The following is a 20,758-nucleotide window of genomic DNA, read 5'->3' as shown; positions in this document are numbered from 1 at the left end:
AAATGTCCTAAAGGCTCAACATGTACACCCACTGAGGTTTACATAGTGCGCAGGCTTGATATAACCCAGCTCCAAATTTCACTAGAAAAATAACAACCCTTCCCATCTCCCCCCCCTAAAAAAAATGAAAGAAAAGAAAAAACACAAAACAAACAAAAACCCACTAAAAAACAAAGCAAAACTGGCATGTGAACTTCTCTGCTAAAGAAACTGCCTGCACACTGTATGCTGATGTTTATTCTAGCAGATTGATCTCTATCATGCATAATATTTTCATATCTTCATAGCCACCAAATATGTTTTCATTTTATTCATCTTGCAAGTTTGTCATCATATGACAGAATAGAAGATGGGTTGCCATGCCTGTGTTGTCTGTAAAACCAGATAACATTTAAGAGGTGTCTCTGCAAGACATGATCAATAACAGCATGCCCCAAAAGCAAAACTGAATCTGCGTAAAAAAGGCTGAGTGGAGCTTTTCACATTTTGGTATCCTGGGTTTTAAGTATTCAGCTTCTTTTTATTTAATGTTGCATGCCAACAGACGTGCTTTGAGTTGTTAGTAGGCAGCTTGGATATTGAGGAGGCAAGCTGCCTTGGAAATTCCCTTTAACTCACTGAAAAATCAGGTGTCACCTACTCACTCCAGATGTAATCACAGGATGTGAGGGGTTGGAAGGGGCCCTGAAAGATCACCCAGGCCAACCCTCCTGCCAAAGCAGGATCACTTATACCTGATCACACAGGAATGAATCCAGGTGGGTCTTGAATATCTCCAGAGAGAGAGATGCCCCAACGCCCAGGCAGCCTGTGATGAGCTTCAGTTACTTTCATTATTTACATTGTAAAATGGCTAAAAAAGATAAAGTATACTTATAATTTACATAGATTGTCTAGTCTCTAATCTAGTTATTAGTCTCTAGTTAGAGACTAATTCATAGTCTCTAATCTAGTTATTGTCTAAGGTCAATCTTTTTGAGAGTGGTCCTGCTCCATTGTATGTCCCTGAGAGCTGACTTTTATAGTTCATAGTTCTATGATTCTGTGCTGAATTGCAAGAAGAGTTAGCTCGTAAATGAGTGGGTTATAACACTTTGGAAGAGAGAAGAACCTATGGGTTCATGTAGGAAGTGTCACTTGATAAATAAATAATTTTTAGCACTATATTTTTGGAAGTTGTTTTTTTTGGCATTGTTGGGTATTCTTAGCTTTTGGGATCTGCATGGTGGCAGAGATAAAGGCAGAGAGAGTCATTATTTCCTTCCTACAAAGGTATTTGCACTTTGATGTAAAAGACCCTGAAGAAATGTTACCTTGCAATGCATTACTTTGAATATTCTGATTTATTTTGCAATATACAGTAAGACTCTACAATTTTTTTTTATATCAATATTGATCTCTAAGGTGCTTTTAAGTTCATTAAAAAACATTTTAGTTTACTCAAGAAATACCTTTCTCAAAGCCAAGTGCAGTGCAAAAGTTACTATCTTTTTCATTTCTAATTGCATGAGTATTTCAGAATCACTTAGTCTTTGAAGCATACATTTTTTCTTTGTACTCAATAAGTGTGCAAATTGTTCATCAGTTATTGTCTGTGTTGTGTGTGTGCATTAGTAGATATAAATATTAGTTGAGAAGCTGTCATTAGCGTTATAACCAGTTCAGTATGGGAACAGAATCAGTTATGCTGCTTTAGCATCTCACTTTATTAAAAAGAAAAACAACTTGTCTTTACTCTTTGCTAAGTTATTCTTGCATTTAATAATTCAATAGTCAGCCTGAACCATTTTTCAGCAGGGAAAAGGGGGCAGAAGCTTGTCTTTATTCTCTGCGTGTATTCAGTGTCGTACTAAGGGGAATGGTATATCCAAAAATAAGACTATAAATAAGAAATCAGTAGCCTTTTCTGTCTTGCTGCATTATGTGGGTTTGATATATGCTTCTGCAGCGTTATTACTTACTCGCTCAAATCAATGCTCTGAGCTTTCCTTTACGTGATTGATTCCTCCCAGATTAGCCTACGAAGAACGTGATTTAATAAACACCACTATTACCTGTTTACTGACACACAAACATCTGCAGCATTACCTATACAGATACTATAAAGTTTCCAAAGTGCTTCAGTTAGTTGTAAGATTCTGATGGTATAACTTCATTTAAACAGGAAAGAGAAAGCAACTTTGGATTTATGTAGTCAAAACCAAGTTGCTTGAAAGAAGCAACTGGAGAAGAGGAGGCTCAGGGGTGACCTTATTGCTGTCTTCAACTACCTGAGGGGTGTTGTGGCCAGGAGGAGGTTGCTCTCTTCTCTCAGGTGGCCAGCACCAGAATGAGAGGACACAGCCTCAAGCTACGTCAGGGGTAATATAGGCTCGAGGTGAGGAGAAAGTTCTTCACTGAGAGAGTCACTGAATACTGGAATGGGCTGCCCGGGGAGGTGGTGGAGTCGCCGTCCCTGGAGCTGTTCAAGGCAAGATTGGACGTGGCACTTGGTGCCATGGTCTAGCCTTGAGCTCTGTGGTAAAGGGTTGGACTTGGTGATCTATGAGGTCTCTTCCAACCTTGATGATACTGTAAAATAAGGCAACAACTTCTAAAAAAATCAAGCCAAATTCTGTAGGCCATAATGAGGAAAAGGAAAAATGTTTACTATTCTCTTTAATGCCACTTTCATGCCTCAGAAAAACATTTCTTTCCATGCTGCTGTGTTCTTAAACATTGCAGTAACAGATTGAAAAGTATCGGTAGCACTGTTTAACTATAGATGTCCTTCCCTATGAATATGTATCTTGCATTACCCTTTAGTGAAGATTATTGCAGATATAAGGCATCAGGGGAAGAATTCCTATGTGATACAGTATATTGAGGTTGCAAAGGATTTAGACTCCATATATATATATATATGGACCAAAGTTTTCTAATTCTTTTCAACTCAGAGACTTTTTTGGCATCGTGGATGGAAAGCAAAATGGCTTTCAAGCATCGATGCCCTATGCAGTTGGGCAGTCTGGAGGAAAGCTTCCTGAGAAGTTCCTGTGTAATATTTTAACACAAATGTCCAAACACAGTACTTTTTTTGTCTTGCCTCAAGTTCACCCTTAGTTCTTTAGGTTTCTTGTTAATGACTTGGCATATCGTTATTCCTCCCTATCTTTCTTTGCTCACTGTATATATGGTGTAGTATTTTTCCTTATGCCTTTTGCTATGTTGTATTCTCTAGAGGTAAATCTCGATAGCTTCACAGTATGGCTCTGCTCAGATGTATGTTGCAGTCTGGTATACAGCATGTTCCTTCAATCTTTGTCCCCAGATCAGTGTGTGGCTGGGTTATCCAGCTGAGGCAGAATGAGGCACTTAGTGCCATGGCTTAGTTAATTAGAAGCTGTTGGGTGATAGGTTGGACTCAATGATCTCAAAGGTCTTTTCCAACCTGGTTAATTCTGTGATTCTGTGATTTATTTTTAATACTTCCCTAGAAATGTTGTTAGAGTTCTATTAATGTTGCTCCAGGAAAATTAGAGTAGATACAGAATTGTAGAGTAGAACTATAGAATGGTTTAGGTGGGAAGGGACCTCAAAGATCATCTAGTTCTGACCCCCCACCATAGGCAGGGACACCTCCCACCAGAACAAGTCACTCAAGGCCTCATCCAACCTAGTCTTAAACATCTCCAGGGAGGGAACATCCACAACCTCTCTGGGCAACCTGTGCCAGTGTTTCACCACCCTCAATGTAAAGAACTTCTTCCTAATATCCAGTCTAAGTCTCCTTTCTTTCAGTTTAAATCTGTTACTCCTTATCCCTTCATTACAAGATCTTGTAAACAGTCCCTCCCCAGCTCTCCTGTAGGCTCCCTTTAGATACTGGAAGACTACTCCAAGGTCTCCTCGAAGCCTTCTTTTCTCCAGGCTGAAGAGCCACAACTCTCCTATCCTGTCCTCATAGGAGAGGTGCTCCAGCCCTCTGATATACTGTCCTGTCTTCATACACTTTTCTGGGAGATGATTTTCCTTTTCAGTTGCTGCATTATTGTTTTTAATATTACTTGGGATTGTTGTCTTTTCCTGCTACTTGGTGTTGTAGAGTTAGAATGTTACCTTCAGTACAGCAACTACCATACTGCATTTGCAGGACAGATATTATTCTAATGCCTCCAACAACTTAGGAAGTATTGTACAATATGATTCTACTCGGTCCATGTTTTTATCAACATGATCACCGTCACCTGCAGCCATCATTGCATTTTAGAACACAGCCATACAGCTATTTTTACTTTTTTTTTTTTTTTCCCAATATCAAGATATGAAGGTGATGAATGGAAGTTGCTTGCATGTTTTCATCAGAGTGTTTCTTATAGCTCCCATGGACAGTGATAGACTTGGCAGCCTGGAGACTGAAATACTCTGTTTAATCACAGGCTAGGTATAGTACAACAGAAAGACATATATCTATACACAGCCCCTGTAGCATGGCTAAGCCCTGGGCTAGGGAGCCTGTCTTCTGTAAGTGAAAGAAAGCTCTCAGGCCAGTCAGTCCCTCCTGGTCTTATCTCTAGAACTGTTGAAAAGCAGTCATGCCACTGAGTTTTGCAACAGGTGCTAATGTCTAGTCTGGAGTGAACTGAGAGTTCCCTTTCACCCATTTGGGAATTTCTTTCAGTAAGTTGCTGAGAAAATGCAGGTTCTATCCAGTTTGGAAGCTGTACATCTGTGTGTATCAAGTTCTCACATTCCTCTTCAAAAAAAGCAATAGGTTTTCAGGTCAGCTTGCATTTAGCCATGGGCTTCATCCAAAGCTCATTAATGTCTGTGATGTTTGGGGTTTTTTTCACTTGTGTAAACTCTCAAAATCCAATAACTAAAACCAAAGAACTAAGTAAAACAATAAACCTTGTTCCTATTTTTAGAAAGTTGACATGTTTTATTTGAAAACAAAGCAAAACTAAGGTCCTTCAGAGACTCCTGCAGTATTCTAGGTCCACAGAAAAAGTAGGGCACAAAATTCTTTCGAGTGTGGAATTTCTCTGTGGAATGCACTGTATTTCTCCTGCATTACCCAGTATGTCTGACCAGGACCTTCAGCAGAAACTACCCCTCGGACAGGTTTCCCTTCACCCAAAGGAGAAAATACCCAAACAGTTTCCCCTAACAGATTCTTTTCACGTACAGTAGGAACTTTATCACCATCTACTCTTTCTGCCAAATTTGATTGTGCAGGTCCTGTTCTGTTTACTGAACCCCTACTATTTACTAACCAGGCTGCTTGTGCTAAATGTTTGTTTGGCTTTTAGGGTGGTTTTCAGCAAACCGTTGTAGTGTTCAATCTTCCCTGAAGCTGGTGCATAGTAGGGTATATGGTAGATCCACTCAATACCGTGCTCTTTGGCCAGTTTTTCACAAGACTGTTCTTGAAATGAGTGCCATTGTCTGACTCAATTCTCTCTGGAGTTCCATGTCTCCACATGATCTGTCTCTCCAAGCCAAGAATGGTGTTACGTGCAGTAGCATGTGGAACTGGATAGGTTTCCAGCCATCCAGTGCTTGCCTCTACCATCAATAGCACATGCTGCTTGCCAGAACAAGACTGAGGTAAAGTGATGTAGTCAATCTGCCAGGCCTCACCATACTTGTACTTTGACCATTGCTCACCATACCATAAGGGCTTGATTTGCTTAGCTTGCTTACTAGCAGCACAGATGTCACAGTCATGGATGACTTGGGTGATAGCGTCCATGGATAACTCAACTGACTTATCACGTGCCCATCGGTAGGTTGCATCTTTGCCTTGATGTCCAGATGAATCATGGGCCCACCAAGCTAAGAACAGTTCACCTTGATGTTTCCAATCCAGGTCAAGATTGGAATCTCTTAACATTTGGGGTTTTTTTAATGTTTTATTAGAACACAAAAGGTCTAGGTCATATTTCTTTTCACAAAGATAGAATCAGTCAGGATTGGAAGAGACCACAAGGATCATCTATTTCCAACCCCCCTGCCATGGGAAAGGACACCTCACACTACATCAGGCTGTCTAGAGCCTTGTCTAGCCTGGCCTTAAACACTTCCAGAGTTGGGGCTTTCCAGGGTCTCCCCACCCTCATGGTGAAGGACTTCTTCCTAATGTCCAGTCTGAATCTACCCATTTCTAGCTTTGTTCTCTTCCCCATAGTCCTATCTCTACCTGACATCCTAAAAAGTCCCTCCCCAGCTTTCTTGCAGGCCCCTTTAAGATGCTGAAAGGTCACAACAAGGTCACCTCAGAGCCTCCTCCTCTCTAGACTGAACAACCCCAACTCTTTCAGTCTCTCCTCATAGAAGAGGTGCTCCAGCCCTCTGATTATCCTCATGGACCTTCTCTAGACATGTTATAGCACATCCATATCCTTCTTGTAATAGAGTCTCCAGAACTAGATGGAGTTCTGCAGGTGGGGTCTCACCAGTGCAGAGTAGAGGGAGAAGATTACTTCCCTTGCCCTGCTGGCCACACTTCTCTTGATGCAGTCTGGGATCTGGGCTTTCTGGGCTGCAAGTGCACACTGACGGCTCCTACTGAGCTTATGTGTTTATGGGGCTTTATTTGTTATTCTTTGATAATCCAGTGTACAGAAAGCACATGTATTTCAAAAGAAGCATTGGCTATTAAATCTGCTGGAAATGATTTGACCATTTTGTGGGTTTTCTTGTATTTTGCAGCTAACAGGAGAAGTGACTTTGCAAATCGCCACTGAACCGGTTTTGCCGTTTAATGCCCTTGACATCGCATTAGAAGTTCAGAACAACCTTAAAGGTAATTTTTGTAAGTGGAATACTCTTTTCTATTAATACAGAGGGGATAAAGCATCTTCTGCTACTTGGCACAGGTTTTCAATTTCCACTTGAATGTTCGCCAGTGATTTTACTAGTTAAATAGCAGCATCATAATAATGCTAAACAAACCACAGTTTTTCTTGCCAAAATAAAGCCATAAATTGTTTATTCCAGAGAAGGGTAACGAAGCTGGCGAGGGGTCTGGAACACAGCCCTGTGAGGAGAGGCTGAGGGAGGTGGGATTGTCTAGCCTGGAGAAGAGGAGGCTGAGGGGTGACCTCATTGCTGCCTACAACTACCTGAAGGGAGGCTGTAGCCAGGTGGGGGTTGGTCTCTTCTGCCAGGCAACCAGCAAGAGAAGAAGGGGACACAGTCTCAAGTTGTGCTGGGGGAGGTCTGTGCTGGATGTTAGGAGGAAGTTGTTGCCAGAGAGAGTGATTGGCATTGGAATGGGCTGCCCAGGGAGGTGGTGGAGTCACGACCGTTCCTGGAGGTGTTCACGAAAAGCCTGGATGAGGCACTCAGTGCCATGGTCTAGTTGATTGGACAGGGCTGGGTGCTAGGTTGGACTGGATGATCTTGGAGGTCTCTTCTGAGCTGGTTGAGTCTATGATTCTATGTCAGTTAAGCACTAATTAGTATTAAAATATTGTAACTACAGTAAAATATAACAACCCTCTATAGCTGAACTTGACTTTCATTTCCTTCAAAACTTTGTTCGGTACAAGCAAGAAAGGGCTTCTAATCCCACTGCTATTTGATTCCTTGGTCTTCACAATCATCTTCCTTGTTTTGTTTTCCCCCTAACTTACCCTGTTGGCTGAGATTGCTAACTTAACTTTTTTTTTCAGGCATGACAAAGCACAATAGTTTGCTAAGATGTATTGTTTGAGTTGATTAAGCACTGATGCAGAAATCTCTGTATTTGAAACTGATCTTGGTATATTTGGGGCAGTGGGTTGGGGTTAGAGATAAGGACGAAAAGGTTCCTAGTTGGAAAGTAAACAAGTGTCTGTTCACTTGGAAATGAGGCAGATACAATTCTCATAGAATCTAGATTAGATCCTGTGTGGTAGATGTAGGATGAATTCCTTGATATGTGATGCTTCCATTGAGATTGTGAACCATTACTAATATTCCTGTTACCTTCTCATTTCTGGTTCTTTCTATTGTCTTGTGGCCTTTGATAAAAGAACAAGCATTCTGCTGTCTTTTTGTCCTGTTTTGACAACACAACCCAATGAAGCAAATAGCCCTTGGCTTGAGCTGCTTAAGATAACACAGTTAAAGGGTGCAGTTTTGAAGTTGTGCATTGCTACTGTCTAAACAACAAAGGGACAGTAATCCTTCTTATCAATTATTTAAAGAAATAAATGTCTTAACTTCAGTCCTGAGGATGGAGGAGGAGAGGAAGTCTAGATTCTGTGACTATCTAAAGCTTTCTCTTTTAGTGTCATTTGTCTTCCTCCTCCCATTCTGTCCTTTTCCCCTTATATTTGGCTCGTATCTTAGTAACTAGTTGAAAGTAGACCGTTAGCTGATAGCACATAAGAGGCTTTGTCCTTGGATATTAAACCTTTTGATAAGTTAGCTGCCAGATTCTGACATAACTTTGTACAAACTGTGGTATTCCAGAAACTGATGTTCTGGTCAGAATTCAGTGAACTTTAAGGAGTTGTAAAAGGTACATCCCTCACAAGAACCCCTGTGAAATCTGAAAGACTACTCCAGAGCATGCCCTTTTTAGGACTTCACCATGGAAAAATGTAAGATAGGTAAAACCATGTCATTATTTCCTTTTCTCCAATTATATCTCTGACACAGATTACCCATAGTGTGCTAAGGCCTTTCAAAACTATTTTTTCTGTTTATACATTTATGGATCTCTCTCAAGCTGATCTGTGAAAGAAAGATGCAGATTGTATGAAGTTGCACCAAAATTTTACATATAATTTAGTAGAATGTGACATCTTGTCTCAAACTGGAAGCTTTTTTGCAGTCTCGAGGTGTTGTCGCTGCAATTCATTCACTCCCCACAATATAAAGTATCACTTTTCTGTAATACACATTCACAGAAGTATGATACTTTTTCTTTCATCTTTGCCATCTGTCATTGTCAAGACCTAGGAGCCAGTAGGCTAGTGTTGGTCTGAAATCAGTAAGCATCCAAAAAGACAAGTAATTTTAGCTCTGTTGTGCCATATAAACATGGTTTTAGTTCACTCTAAGTACAGCAGGGAATAATCATCAAATAATAAGTGTGTCTCAGATTGTATTCCTTCAGCTGTACATAAGGTGTCTGGTGTTGTTCACTCTTCTTTCTTTATTTGGAGTAAAAGGAAATTTTGATTCAAGCTGACTTATTTTCCCTCCAACTTCAGTTAGATCATTTATCTCAACAACTTCAGGGGAGGGAAAATTGTTTTCTAGGCTCTAGGGCCAGCAGGATAAATTTTCTCCCAGCTGTTCACTTTGGAGTTTTGTTTAATGCCTTTTTTCATGACTTTCATGTCTCATTTATCTCTGACTTGTGTCCAATAAGTTTGTTTTTATTTTGGAAACCAGTAAGACAGTGGTGCTTTTTCTGCTTACCTAAATGAGAAGTTGTACTTTTAACATGGCTCATTAATTTCTTCATTCTTCCAAAGTTTTGTGTTGTCTTAGAGTTCCAGTTTAAAGATGCATTGTCTTAGTGAACTGTTCCCTTCTCTAATTTGATGCAAGCTATAACTGTACAATAGGGATGGGGAATCTGCATGATGCGCTAGAAGATTTATTAGGGTTAGTTTTGTGCCTCTGGGATCTGGCTCACACATGTTTTATTATTGGTCTTTCTTGCATTCTTGAAGTTAAATCATATGTGTAAATATTTGAGGCATAATTTCTCAGTCTCCTGGATGTCCTCACAGAAAGATGTCTGTGTCTTAATATTTGTTAATACTGCATTTGTTTACATTTGCACATGATTTAATTCTGTAATGTGGTGGGTGTCTGTACTATTAGCTCTGCTATATAGGGATGTTACTCAGGATTGTATAAATCATTTCATACATTCTAGATAGGATGGATGATAAGTTATAGGGAAATGTCACCCCTACCATGTTTACACCTGGCGCAAGGCCCTCAGAAATATGGGGAAATGGCTTTTAAGTGACGTATGTTTCCTTCACTAGCACACACCAGAACTCTTGGAAACAAGCTACTGCTTTGGGATTTAACTGAAAGGAGAGGTCGTGACTGCAGAGTCATCATTTGTGCAGCTGCCTACAGTCTGATGTTTAACAGGAAACCTCATGGAGGTGTTCAAGGCTGGGCTGGATGAGGCCTTAAGAGACCTGTTCTAGTGGGAGGTATCCCTGCTTATGGCAGGGGGTTGGAACTAGATAATCTTTGAGGTCCCTTCCAACCTAAACCATTCTGTGATTCTATGGTCATAAGTGATATGAGGTGGATTCCAAGACTGAAATGCAGGTCCCTGGGGCCGTTCAGGCTGCTACCTGTCTGATCATAGATGTGATGTTTTAGACAAATTAACAAATAGGCAAGAGCTTGAAGTATTCTCATTACCTACATATTCCAATCATGCAGTTTGTGCCTTTCATACACTAAAACCCAAGACCCACTGCAACTTGAATCAAATACCAGTGTATCTTTCTAGGCCTTGCATGCTATGAAGACCCAATTTATCTTTTGAGATAGGAGGCAGCTAAGATGTCAAATCTCGTGTGTAAATGATTCAAATGGTTCTTTTAAGCACTTTTGTAAGAGTAATTTTCTATGTCCATGCAAGCACAAATGTATAAGCATTTATATGTAAGTATTATTTATGAATATTACACTTTTTTTTAATTCAAAATGTATCATATTATCCACTGGGTGCTTTTAAAAAGCACTATGCAATCTGGACATGCTTCTTGTAGCCTTTCTTCCACCAGATTTCAGTCTCTTTAAAATGTAGTCTGTATTACAGCAATCCTCAGGGATTGATGATGGAGGTGCACATTTGCACCTGGCTCAGGAATAACAAGTTCAGTCTCACAGTTCACAGAAATAAAGGCAGGCAGGTTTGATGTCAGCCACGTGTCTCGCTTAGGTGCTGTTGGCTGTAGAAGCTCATATTGCTTTGTTATTGCCAGTCTCTGAGCCCACCTAGACTCATGCAGACCTTTCAAAAATTGCTATCTGGTGCCCCAGTGTTAAACTGTGGCTGAGTAGCACTAGGCACACATGCTAAAATTCCTTGGTTGTGGATGTCATCACAGGCTGCTGAAGCTGGGAAGCAAGTCGCATAAGCTCTAAGCCATCTGTAATAGGTATTGGCCGAGCAAAGCCTATGAAGACAAATTAAGTTTAGTGTAGGTGAGATTTTCAGGTTTTCCCTGTAAGGGGAGGGCAAAGACTGTGGTTTAAAGCTCTTTGGCTGACACAGGGTCAGCTGTGTGTTGCTTCCTGTCAGTTGCTCCCTTGCTTCTCTCCAGAAACAACATTTTACAGATGTTCAAGTGGCTGAAATACTCAGGGTGATAATGGCAAGCAGTGCTGGAAGTTTAAAAATAATCCAGTTTATGAAAAACCATTTCCAGGAAAGTCTGCCTGACTTTTCACAGCCCTGACACAACCCATATGTTTCATAACATCACTCTAAACACTCTGTCCTTGCAAAAATCGATAGAGAAACATATCTGTCATTTACTTGATGACTGTATACTCATTGCCTGAAGCTATCTGCTGGTGTTCAGCTTGCCATCATTTTGCCTGCTTGACTGTATTTCCCTGGTCATTTAGAGCACTTTTTGGAGTTTATTTTCTCCATCTGTCCAGTAGTGTTCAGAAAGTTTCCCTTTTTAATGTTCACACCCATCACTCCTGAGTGCTGCTGAGGCCAAAAAAGCAACAGTTAATTACCTGTATATATGACAGAAATCTCTTCTTTGTCACGAGACACTGACATCTTTCTTCACTATCCTTTCAAGGATATGATATTTTTGTACTGGCAAATCTTTCATCAATCTTACAAAAAAAAAAAAAGTTATAAAAAATTAATGGCAAAAAGCATTTTCCATGAACAAAGCATCCTGAGGGGAAAGGATAAGTGTTAGTAAGCCGTATGCATTTCAGCAGCTCTGTAGAGTGTCATTGATAATGCCATAGAATCATAGAATGGTTTGGGTTGAAAGAGACATGTAAAGGTATGAATCCCCTTCAGTCAGCAGGGACACCTTCAAATAATTGCTCAGAGTCTCATCCAACCTGACCTACAATGCTGGTTGATAGTAGACTGAACATGAGCCAGCAGTGTGCCCAAGTGGCCAGGAAAGCCAATGGCATCCTGGCCTGGATCAGTAACAGTGTGGCCAGCAGGACAAGGGAGGTTATTCTTCCCCTCTACTCAGCACTGGTCAGGCCACACCTTGAGTCCTGTGTCCAGTTCTGGGCTCCTTAATTCAAGAGAGGTGTTGAGGTGCTGGAATGTGTCCAGAGAAAGGCGACGAAGCTGGTGAGGGGCCTGGAACACAAACCCTATGAGGAGAAGCTGAGGGATCTGGGGTTGTTTAGCCTGGAGAAGAGAAGGCTTAGTGGGGACCTCATTGCTGTCTACCACTACCTGAAGGGAGGCTGTAGCCAGGTGTGAATCAGTCTCTTCTTCCAGGCAACCAGCAACAGAACAAGGGGACAGTCTCAAGTTGTGCAGGGGGAGGGTATAGGTTTGATATTAGGAGGAAATCTTCACAGAGAGATTGGCATTGGAATGGGCTGCCCAAGGAGGTGGTGGAGTCACCCTCCCTGGAGGTGTTGAAGAAAAGCCTGGATGAGGCACTTAGTGCCATGGTCTAGTTGATTGGACAGGGCTGGATGCTAGATTGGACTGAAGGTCTCTTCCAACCTGCTTGATCCTATGATTCTATGATCTACCACCTCTCCAGGCAACCTGTGCCAGTGGTTTACCACCCCCATTGTAAAAAGTTCCTTAATTTTGTCTAGCCTAAATCTCCTCTCTTTTAGTTTAAAACCATCCACCCTTGTCCTGTTACAACAGACCTTACTAAAAGGTTTGTCTACATTATACCGCTTCTAAGTATTGAAGAACCAGAATAAAGTCTCCCCAGAGCTGTCTTTTCTCCAGGGTTCCTCTGTGTTGATCTGTATAATCATGTCACAAAATGCCTTTTCAAAAGTAGCTTCTTTGAAAAGAGTCTTGTAGCAGCACCAGATTAGTTTGTTTGGGCAGTAACAGTCATGGTAGCAAAATTGAAGCTGATGGCAACATATTCTTTGCGCTGAGGATGTCCATGGATTTGTGTTTCTGCCCCCTTTAGGGTAGTTTCTACAAAGCATTCCCATTCAGATTTTCCACTGCCAGTCTGATCATCCAATTTTGCACAGCATGAAAATCTTCCTAGTGAATGCAACACACCATGGCTGATCCTGAGTTTGTAAGCTAATCAAAACCTGAAGCGATTTCCCCTCTCTCTGACATGCAAACATATGTTTACATGCATGGTAAGTGTCACACCTTGAACTGCTGATTTGTCTGTACTTACCCTCCTGTAAGTGTTCATAGGTAAGTACCTTCATACCAGAGTGCACAAACACAATTTAAGAATGCTAAACCTCTAGCAGTACTTTTCATAAGAGCAATCAGTTACATAAGGAAAGGCTTTTGTATTCAGTGTCTGTAAAAATAAATATCCCCTTGCTGTAACCCATTTCTGTATAAAATCCAGTTACATTTAGCAAGTGTAATGAAATTCAACAGTGTAATTCTCTGATCAAGAGTATACATACCTCTCCAGTCGCTTTCTTGTGCTTGCAATTTTATTTAACAACTAAACAACTAGCTTAGATGATTCATCATGATTCATGCTGCAGACAAAAGGGCAAAGAATACAAAATATACGAATGTGGTGGTGTTTTCTCCTTAGTGAAGTTATGTTTCTGTTGGTTTCTTTTTTTTATTTTCTCTGTGGAAGCACCTCAAGATGTTTAAGATATTAGTGAATGCTTCCCTGTCTTTAAGAATCGTTCATCCTTCCATTCCCAGCTTCTTGAGAAAAGCGTAAATAGCAGTTTCCTTTGTCAGTGAAGTTCAGTGTGTTGTGGTAAAAACTACTGATGCCCTTAAAACTATGTCCTCAGTTCTCTGTGGTAACACTGGTCCGAGGCTTTCAGGTCTTGTATTGAAGTATTGAAAAACAGTCTGAGTGTTTGTTTTATAATGAGCAGTGGTTTAGAGTGTGATGTGGTTGGTTTAGGGGGCAAAATGCATGCTGTGCAGAAGCAGCAAGAGCATTTACGGGATTTTGGTGTTTAATAGGGTGCTCTGGTTGGCTTTATTTCCAAATATTGAATGATGTATTTTCCTTTTATCTCCCTTCCCTATTGAAAAGGCATAGCTGACATTTGCAATTGTTTATATAGTGCTCAGAATAAAAATCATAAATGGTCTGTGTTCTTGGAATATGAAGTGCTTTGCTGAAACCAAAGGTGAATTTAAACCTTCCCATACTGATGCAAGTCTCCTGAGTTATATGCAGAGGGACTGGAGGTCATGCAGAGGGACCTGGACAGGCTGGAGAGGTGGGCACAGGTGAACTTCATGAAGTTCAACAAGAGCAAGTGCAGGGTCCTGCGTCTGGGGCAGAACAACACTCACTATCAGTACAGGCTGGGGGATGAGGTGTTAGAGAGCAGCCCTATGGAAAGAGACTGCACGTGAGCAGACAGCGCTTGCTTGCAGCCCAGAAAGCAAATCATCCTGGGCTGCATCAAAAGAAGTGTGGCCAGCAGATTCTGCCACTTTACTCTGGTGAGAGCTCACCTGAGTACTGCATTCGGTACTGGAGCCCTCACTATAGGAAGGGTATGGACCTGATGGGACACCTCTGCTATGAGGACAGGTTGAGTGAGCTGGGATTTTTCAGTCTGGAGAGAAGGAGGCTCTGGGAGGACCTAATAGCAGCCTTCCAGTACAGAAATGAAGGAGAGAAGCTGTTTACAAAGGCCTACAGTGACAGGACAAGGGGCAATGGGTTCAAGCTTGAGAAGAGCAGAATTAGATTGGATGTCAGAAACAAGTTCTTTGCTATGAGGGCGGTGGAACACTGGAACAGGTTGCCCAGGGTTGAGGCTTTTTCCCTTGAGACATTCAAAGTGAGGCTTGACAGGGCCCTGGGTGACCTGGCCTAGTGGGGATGTCCCTGCTGACAGCAGGGGGGGCAGACGAGATGACCTCTAGAAGTCCCTTCCAGCCCAGGCCATTCTATGATTCTATGAAATCACAAGTTCTTCAACTGCACAGGATGTTTGCCTGAGATTTGAAAATTAAGGCTACTGATATTGTGCAAAATATCCCAAATGTACTGAATTGATGTGCTTTTCTGAAGCATCAACCTAACCTAATCACACTTTATTTTAGTCCAACTCATTCAGAAAGATAACAATCCGGCACAGTACCTGTTATCTATGCTAATCAGGGAAAGGTGGACTAGTCAAGAGCCACTGAAAAGGCGAACTTTTCCCAAAGCAAAACAGACATAAACCACCTTCTCTCGCTGCTGCTCCCACTGAGAGCTTCTGTTCATTGTTGAAATTCATCTTTATTGCTCCTGAAGTCTGACAGTTTCCCTCACACCAGCGTTTGTCTCTCTACCTGTATTGGATCATTTCAGGTTTTGCTAGATTGGCACATGTTGGTCAGCTGAATGGCAGGAGTGTGTGGGAATCTACAAACTCCCTTCCCTTTGCTGAAATGTATCTAATAGCAGGGTTTTTTTTTCTATGGAAGAGGAAGAATATGCCTTATTCAGGTCTTTCCTTGAATTTCTTAGGTGTAGGTATTTGACTTCCTATTCCTGTTACATGTTCACCTTTCAGATTTCATCTGTATCACAGAATCAATCAGATTGGAAAAGACCTTTGAGATCATCAAGTCCAAGCTATCACCCAACATTATCTAATTAACTAAATCATGGCATCAAGTGCCACATCCAGTCTCTTTTTAAACAATTCAGGAGATTGGGACAGCACTCTGGGCAGCCCATTCCTATGACCAATCACATGTTCTGCAAAGAACTTCTTCCATAAAGTCTGAGAAATGGCTTGATGTTTCTCATTTACTGTTACTGATCCTTCCCTATATCTGTTAGACAAGGAACTTTACTGTTCATCTAACTTGTGCCTTGAACCACTTTCTTGGATTAATCCTCTCAGTCAATAAGATACTGTACTTTATGTTCCTGCATTCAACTAAAGACTGGACAGCTTCTGAAACTGAGTGGTTTGTTTTAATTAAATCATCATTTGAGTGAATTTTCTTGTGCTTAATAGGAAGAGTGAATCTTGGCCTTAAAGATAATTTCTACATCCTGGAAATGCTTTTGCTGACTGATCTTACTTTTGACTTTCATACTTTGCTTTCTCTCTGCATGTGCTTGTAAAAATCACCACGATCTATGCACGCACTGGGAGAGGAGGATATGCTCTTCACCAGCACTGCAACTGGGAATAGACTTCATGTTCATAGTGCTCCATTTCGCATCTCACATTCTTCCTTCTGGGCTGTGAACAGAGAAATAGCTAAATTGTAGTGTGCTTCCAAATGCTGTGTGCTTTTATTCTTTTGGTGTCTCTGTAGGATTACAAAGTAAAAATGAACACTCCAAGTTTAAAAAGTTTTGAAAATATTGACTGGATTAGAATATACATTTGGGTGTCAACTGAAGTGTTAGTTGGCTTATTAGCATATGAGTTCAGTGATTAAAAGGCACAATTTCACATCTCCACAACTGTTGTTGACATCTAGGATTCTGAAATGCTGAATAAAATTAAATTGAGCTCTGCATGTTATGGTTTTCTATAGACCAGTCACAATCTTTCCAACTAGAGAGCAGTGGCAGCAGTGTTGAATAAATTCTGTCTCAGAAGGAAATGTTACAGTTACTGATTTATAACCAATGCTTCCTGCATGCCTGTTTTTCCAATGGCAGATTTCAAGTCCTACCCCAAAATCATTCCTCATAGCTTAGTAGATCTTAAAATATTATAACCCCAAATGATTTCCTTTTAAAAAACAGATCAGAGCTTAGGCATAGTGATCTATGTCTTGCCTTGACTCACTTAGTGCCATGGTTTAGTTAATTAGAAGGGTTAGGTGACAGGTTGGACTCGATGATCCTAGAGATCTTTTCCAACTTGCTTTATTCTGTGATTACATAATTCTCACAATGGGAAAGAGGCTCAGTTTTTAATTTGACTCTTAACTTTGACTTGTAAGCGAGAGCAGTAAGTGATGCTTTCTGAATCAGTGGCAACTGTCTTGCTCTTACTTTTCCTAGGTGATGAAGTCGATGTTCCTCAGTTGCTTGCAGTGGCAGCGCGTCTGAGGGACACGGCAGAATTGTTCCAATCAGATGAGATGCGCCCAGCTAATGACCCCAAGGAGAGAACTCCTATCAGAGTCAGGATGCTCAATGATGTGTTACAAAGCTTGGAGAGAAGCTTCCTGGTTCGGCACGCTCCTCCAGGACTTTACAGGTACAGTGTTCAACACATTCTTCATTTGACCTAAAATGGTAATGTTGCGTTGCTTGGTTTTCAAAACTGTCACACTCTTTTGAACAACATCTCAGTGAGTCTCTAAGATTAAAGCTGGGGTTTTTTTCCCTATCTCATTCTTTCTGCAGAAAACATTAATTCTTTACAACACAAGAGGTCATTACAATAGCATTTCTGTCGTGACATCACTGTTAACAAGATGTATGGTGTGACAGCAACTCAAGCAGCATGACAGATACTTGTGTTAGATGGTGCAGTAAGCTTTCAGATGAAGAAAGCATCTTGAAGTCTAATGCTGCTTGACAGGCCCCACTTATATTTTATTTAAAACTTTTTGCAGTTCATTGAGGATTGAGAATTACACAAGATACTGTGTAGCATTATTTAACGTATTTAATTATATAACAGCGTTCTTGGGTGTGTTTCAACCAGTCAGGCGCAGTATGGCAAAGTGAATGAGGGGGCTTTAGTCAGTCACCATTCATAACATCTTGTCTATGGTTTGAATTATTCCCCAATATGTATTCAGCTGCAGATCTGGCCGAGAACTGGCCAAGTCTGCCCTGGCTGATTTAGCTTGGGAATGAACTGACATGTGTACATGGGAGACAGGCAGGACACAGAAATGGATGAGCCATCTGTGTTATTTAGGAATACAAATGTACTTGCAACCAGAACCATCTGAAGTAATAGAAGAGTACTTTGTTCCGATTGTCAAATGTCTGGTGCAAGTGATTGTTTCAAGAGGGTGCAGAATAGGCAGATGGTAGAGGTAGAAGAAAAGCAGGAGCATCATCAGGAGGAAGAGATTCTTCCATGAATTAGAAGTGGCATCAAACAAAAGCAGTCATCTTTTAACAAACAGTTTATGGTTAACTCAGCAGTGTCAGTGAATAAAATCCCTACAGATATAATAAAGAAAATACAATAATATACTTGGAGAGAAACTAATTTACTTCATTCCTGCTCTGACTGGTTTTATGATATAAATAAATAAACCACAATGTGATTAAATAAAGTCTAATATTCCAGGGTTAGCCCTGCTCCCTTTCTTGTCTGAACTGATGTGGTGTTGCAAAGAAGCCATAAAACTGCTTAATATAATGTTATGTGTCTATGTTGCATCACAAAGTCACATTGCTCAATCTGGCCCAGATCTTTATTTGTAGACATAACTAATGCCAACACTTAGGATTCCAATAAAAAGGGGGTTTATTTGTCTGTTTATCTGTTGGCTTGTTTATTTGACTTTTTTTCAAGTCTTCTAATATTTAAATTCTTGTAGTGCTTGCAGTATTGAGTTTGTTATTTATCAGGATGTAATTGCGAGGTGTGCAGGTATAATGCGATTTAAAGTTTTCACCTTCCTGTTCTCATCAGTACTTCAGTGCAGGGCACAATATTCACACTGGCAGAGTACACAGTGTGGAAATCAATTTAATAATAAAAAAAACCCCTCCCTTCTTGATTTCATTAAATTTGATACAGAGTTTAACAGTATACAATAAGGTTTCTAGTTTGACCAAAACCATTGGATTCGACTTTATACTTTTGCCTATCAAGATCTGAAGTTCATATCAGTAAAGTACATCTTGTGTGTCTTCATTTAGATGCTCAGTTTAAGGGAATGCATTCTTAGTTCTGTGCCAAGGTGGGTGATTACAGTGTAAATTTACCTTTGATGCAAACAGAATCAAGGACAGTGATTTCTCATTTTGTTTCCTGCCACAACAAATCTGCAGTGCAGATTCCTTGATTTTCTTTAATATGTAAAAATATGTCTTTATTTGGATTATTTTTTGTTCTAGAAGGACCGAAAGTCTTGCTATGAATTGATGCAATCATGTAAATCTAGTTTGTGGTGTTAACCTAGAATTGCATCACAGGAACACTAGAAAGACTTGAAAAACCTCCTGTAATTTTTTTTTCTTGTATAACTTTGAGCTTTTATTATTATTTTTTAAAATTTGATAAAGAAAACAAACAAACAAAAAATCAGTCTCACAGCCAGGACCTTGCATGCCATGTTTCATCCCAGTCAGAAGATTGATGGGCAAGTTATAAACCTCTGAAATAGTGGTTTATAATGGAAATGCTGGCAGCCCTTTAACTATAGCAGCACAAGCAGTGCAGCAATAAATACAATGCTTCATCTGTAAACAGAAATTTAGGATGCAGTTTGCAGCCTTGACCTTCAGGCTCCAACTGTGTTTAGATCATTAAGATTCCATAAATACTGTAATTTACAGCCTTCTGAAGGAAGAGTTTGTGTGCACAGTAAAGCACGTATTCTTCATGAAGAAATGATTGCTTCCTGTATATCCATTTGGACTCTTATTCTCAACCTCAATCAAAGCACTTGACAAATTTGCTGAAGTTGAGGTGTCATTTTTAGGCTTGTGTTTGTCCCAATTTACAGCTCTCTGGATATATACTATGTTTTGTTTTCTTCTAAAACTTAAATTAAAAAGAAAGGGTTTTTTTGGGTTTTTTTTGCTTTATTGCAGGAGGTGGCTTGCAACCTACTTGTGCTTGTCCACCACAGAGAAGCTAATCTTTTCTTTGTCTCTTTAGGTATGGTTTGTACACACATTGCCATAGTATTTGGACACAACTGATGTGTTACTCATCTATAATGAACAATCAAATTATTCAAAGCTACTAACAGAATTCAAAGTACTTTAGTTTTTGACAATTAGATTAGTATATCCTGGCTACATTTAAGTAATGATGATTGACTTTGGCAGGTGGCTTAATACACTGTAAGTAAACACGGTGGTTTAGGTGATGGTTGTTCTAACCTATACTTCATGACACTGAACTGAAAATGAGACAATAGCATACATTCCCCATGATACTCTATTTCCAACTGAGCTGGAAATACGCAAGTAGAGCTAACATCAGGGTATCATAGGCTTATCCAGAAATTTAGGCAGAATGAAAAATAATAGGTTGAGGTATACTAGCCATTCCAATAACAAATCACTCTCTCTGGTGAGAACTTCCTCCTCACATCCAGCCTATACCTCCCCCAGCACAACTTGAGACCGTGTCCCCTTAGGTATTCACACAGAGAGCTTGTGTCCTTTTGCCATAGAGATGCAGCACTTCAGTGGTGTTTTAATATAATAATACCACAAAGAAATGCAGGAATCAAGAAAACTTTATGGAGTATTGTGCACAGGGCACTCTGCAGTAAGAGGTCCTCTCTGAAAATGTGTGGTTTCTTCAGGTACATGTCTAATTGTATTTGGCAGGTGCCACTCATACTGGAGAGATCCGGAGTGTGCAGGATTTTTTAGAAAGCTGTGTGATGCTCCTACCTAGAGTTCCAAATCTGTAAGAGTCACTAAAACCAGAGCTTGTCTCTTCAGTCTTTAAAATCAAATACAATTTA

At 40.4% G+C, this 20,758-nt stretch overlaps 1 protein-coding gene across 1 annotated transcript in view; it reads left to right on the top strand.

Moving 5' to 3' along the window:
• The window catches only part of NAALADL2 (N-acetylated alpha-linked acidic dipeptidase like 2), a 343,221-nt gene that overhangs the window by 307,978 nt on the left and 14,485 nt on the right, over positions 1-20,758 (top strand). The window contains exons 13-14 of the mRNA XM_064164711.1: positions 6,694-6,787; positions 17,112-17,340. Of these exons, the coding sequence (XP_064020781.1) occupies positions 6,694-6,787; positions 17,112-17,340 (323 nt within the window). The remainder of the gene's footprint in view (positions 1-6,693; positions 6,788-17,111; positions 17,341-20,758) is intronic.

The sequence above is a fragment of the Pogoniulus pusillus genome, chromosome 26 (genome assembly GCF_015220805.1).
Source record: "Pogoniulus pusillus isolate bPogPus1 chromosome 26, bPogPus1.pri, whole genome shotgun sequence".
Taxonomy (NCBI): domain Eukaryota; kingdom Metazoa; phylum Chordata; class Aves; order Piciformes; family Lybiidae; genus Pogoniulus; species Pogoniulus pusillus.
This window is presented reverse-complemented; position numbering and strand designations above follow the sequence as displayed.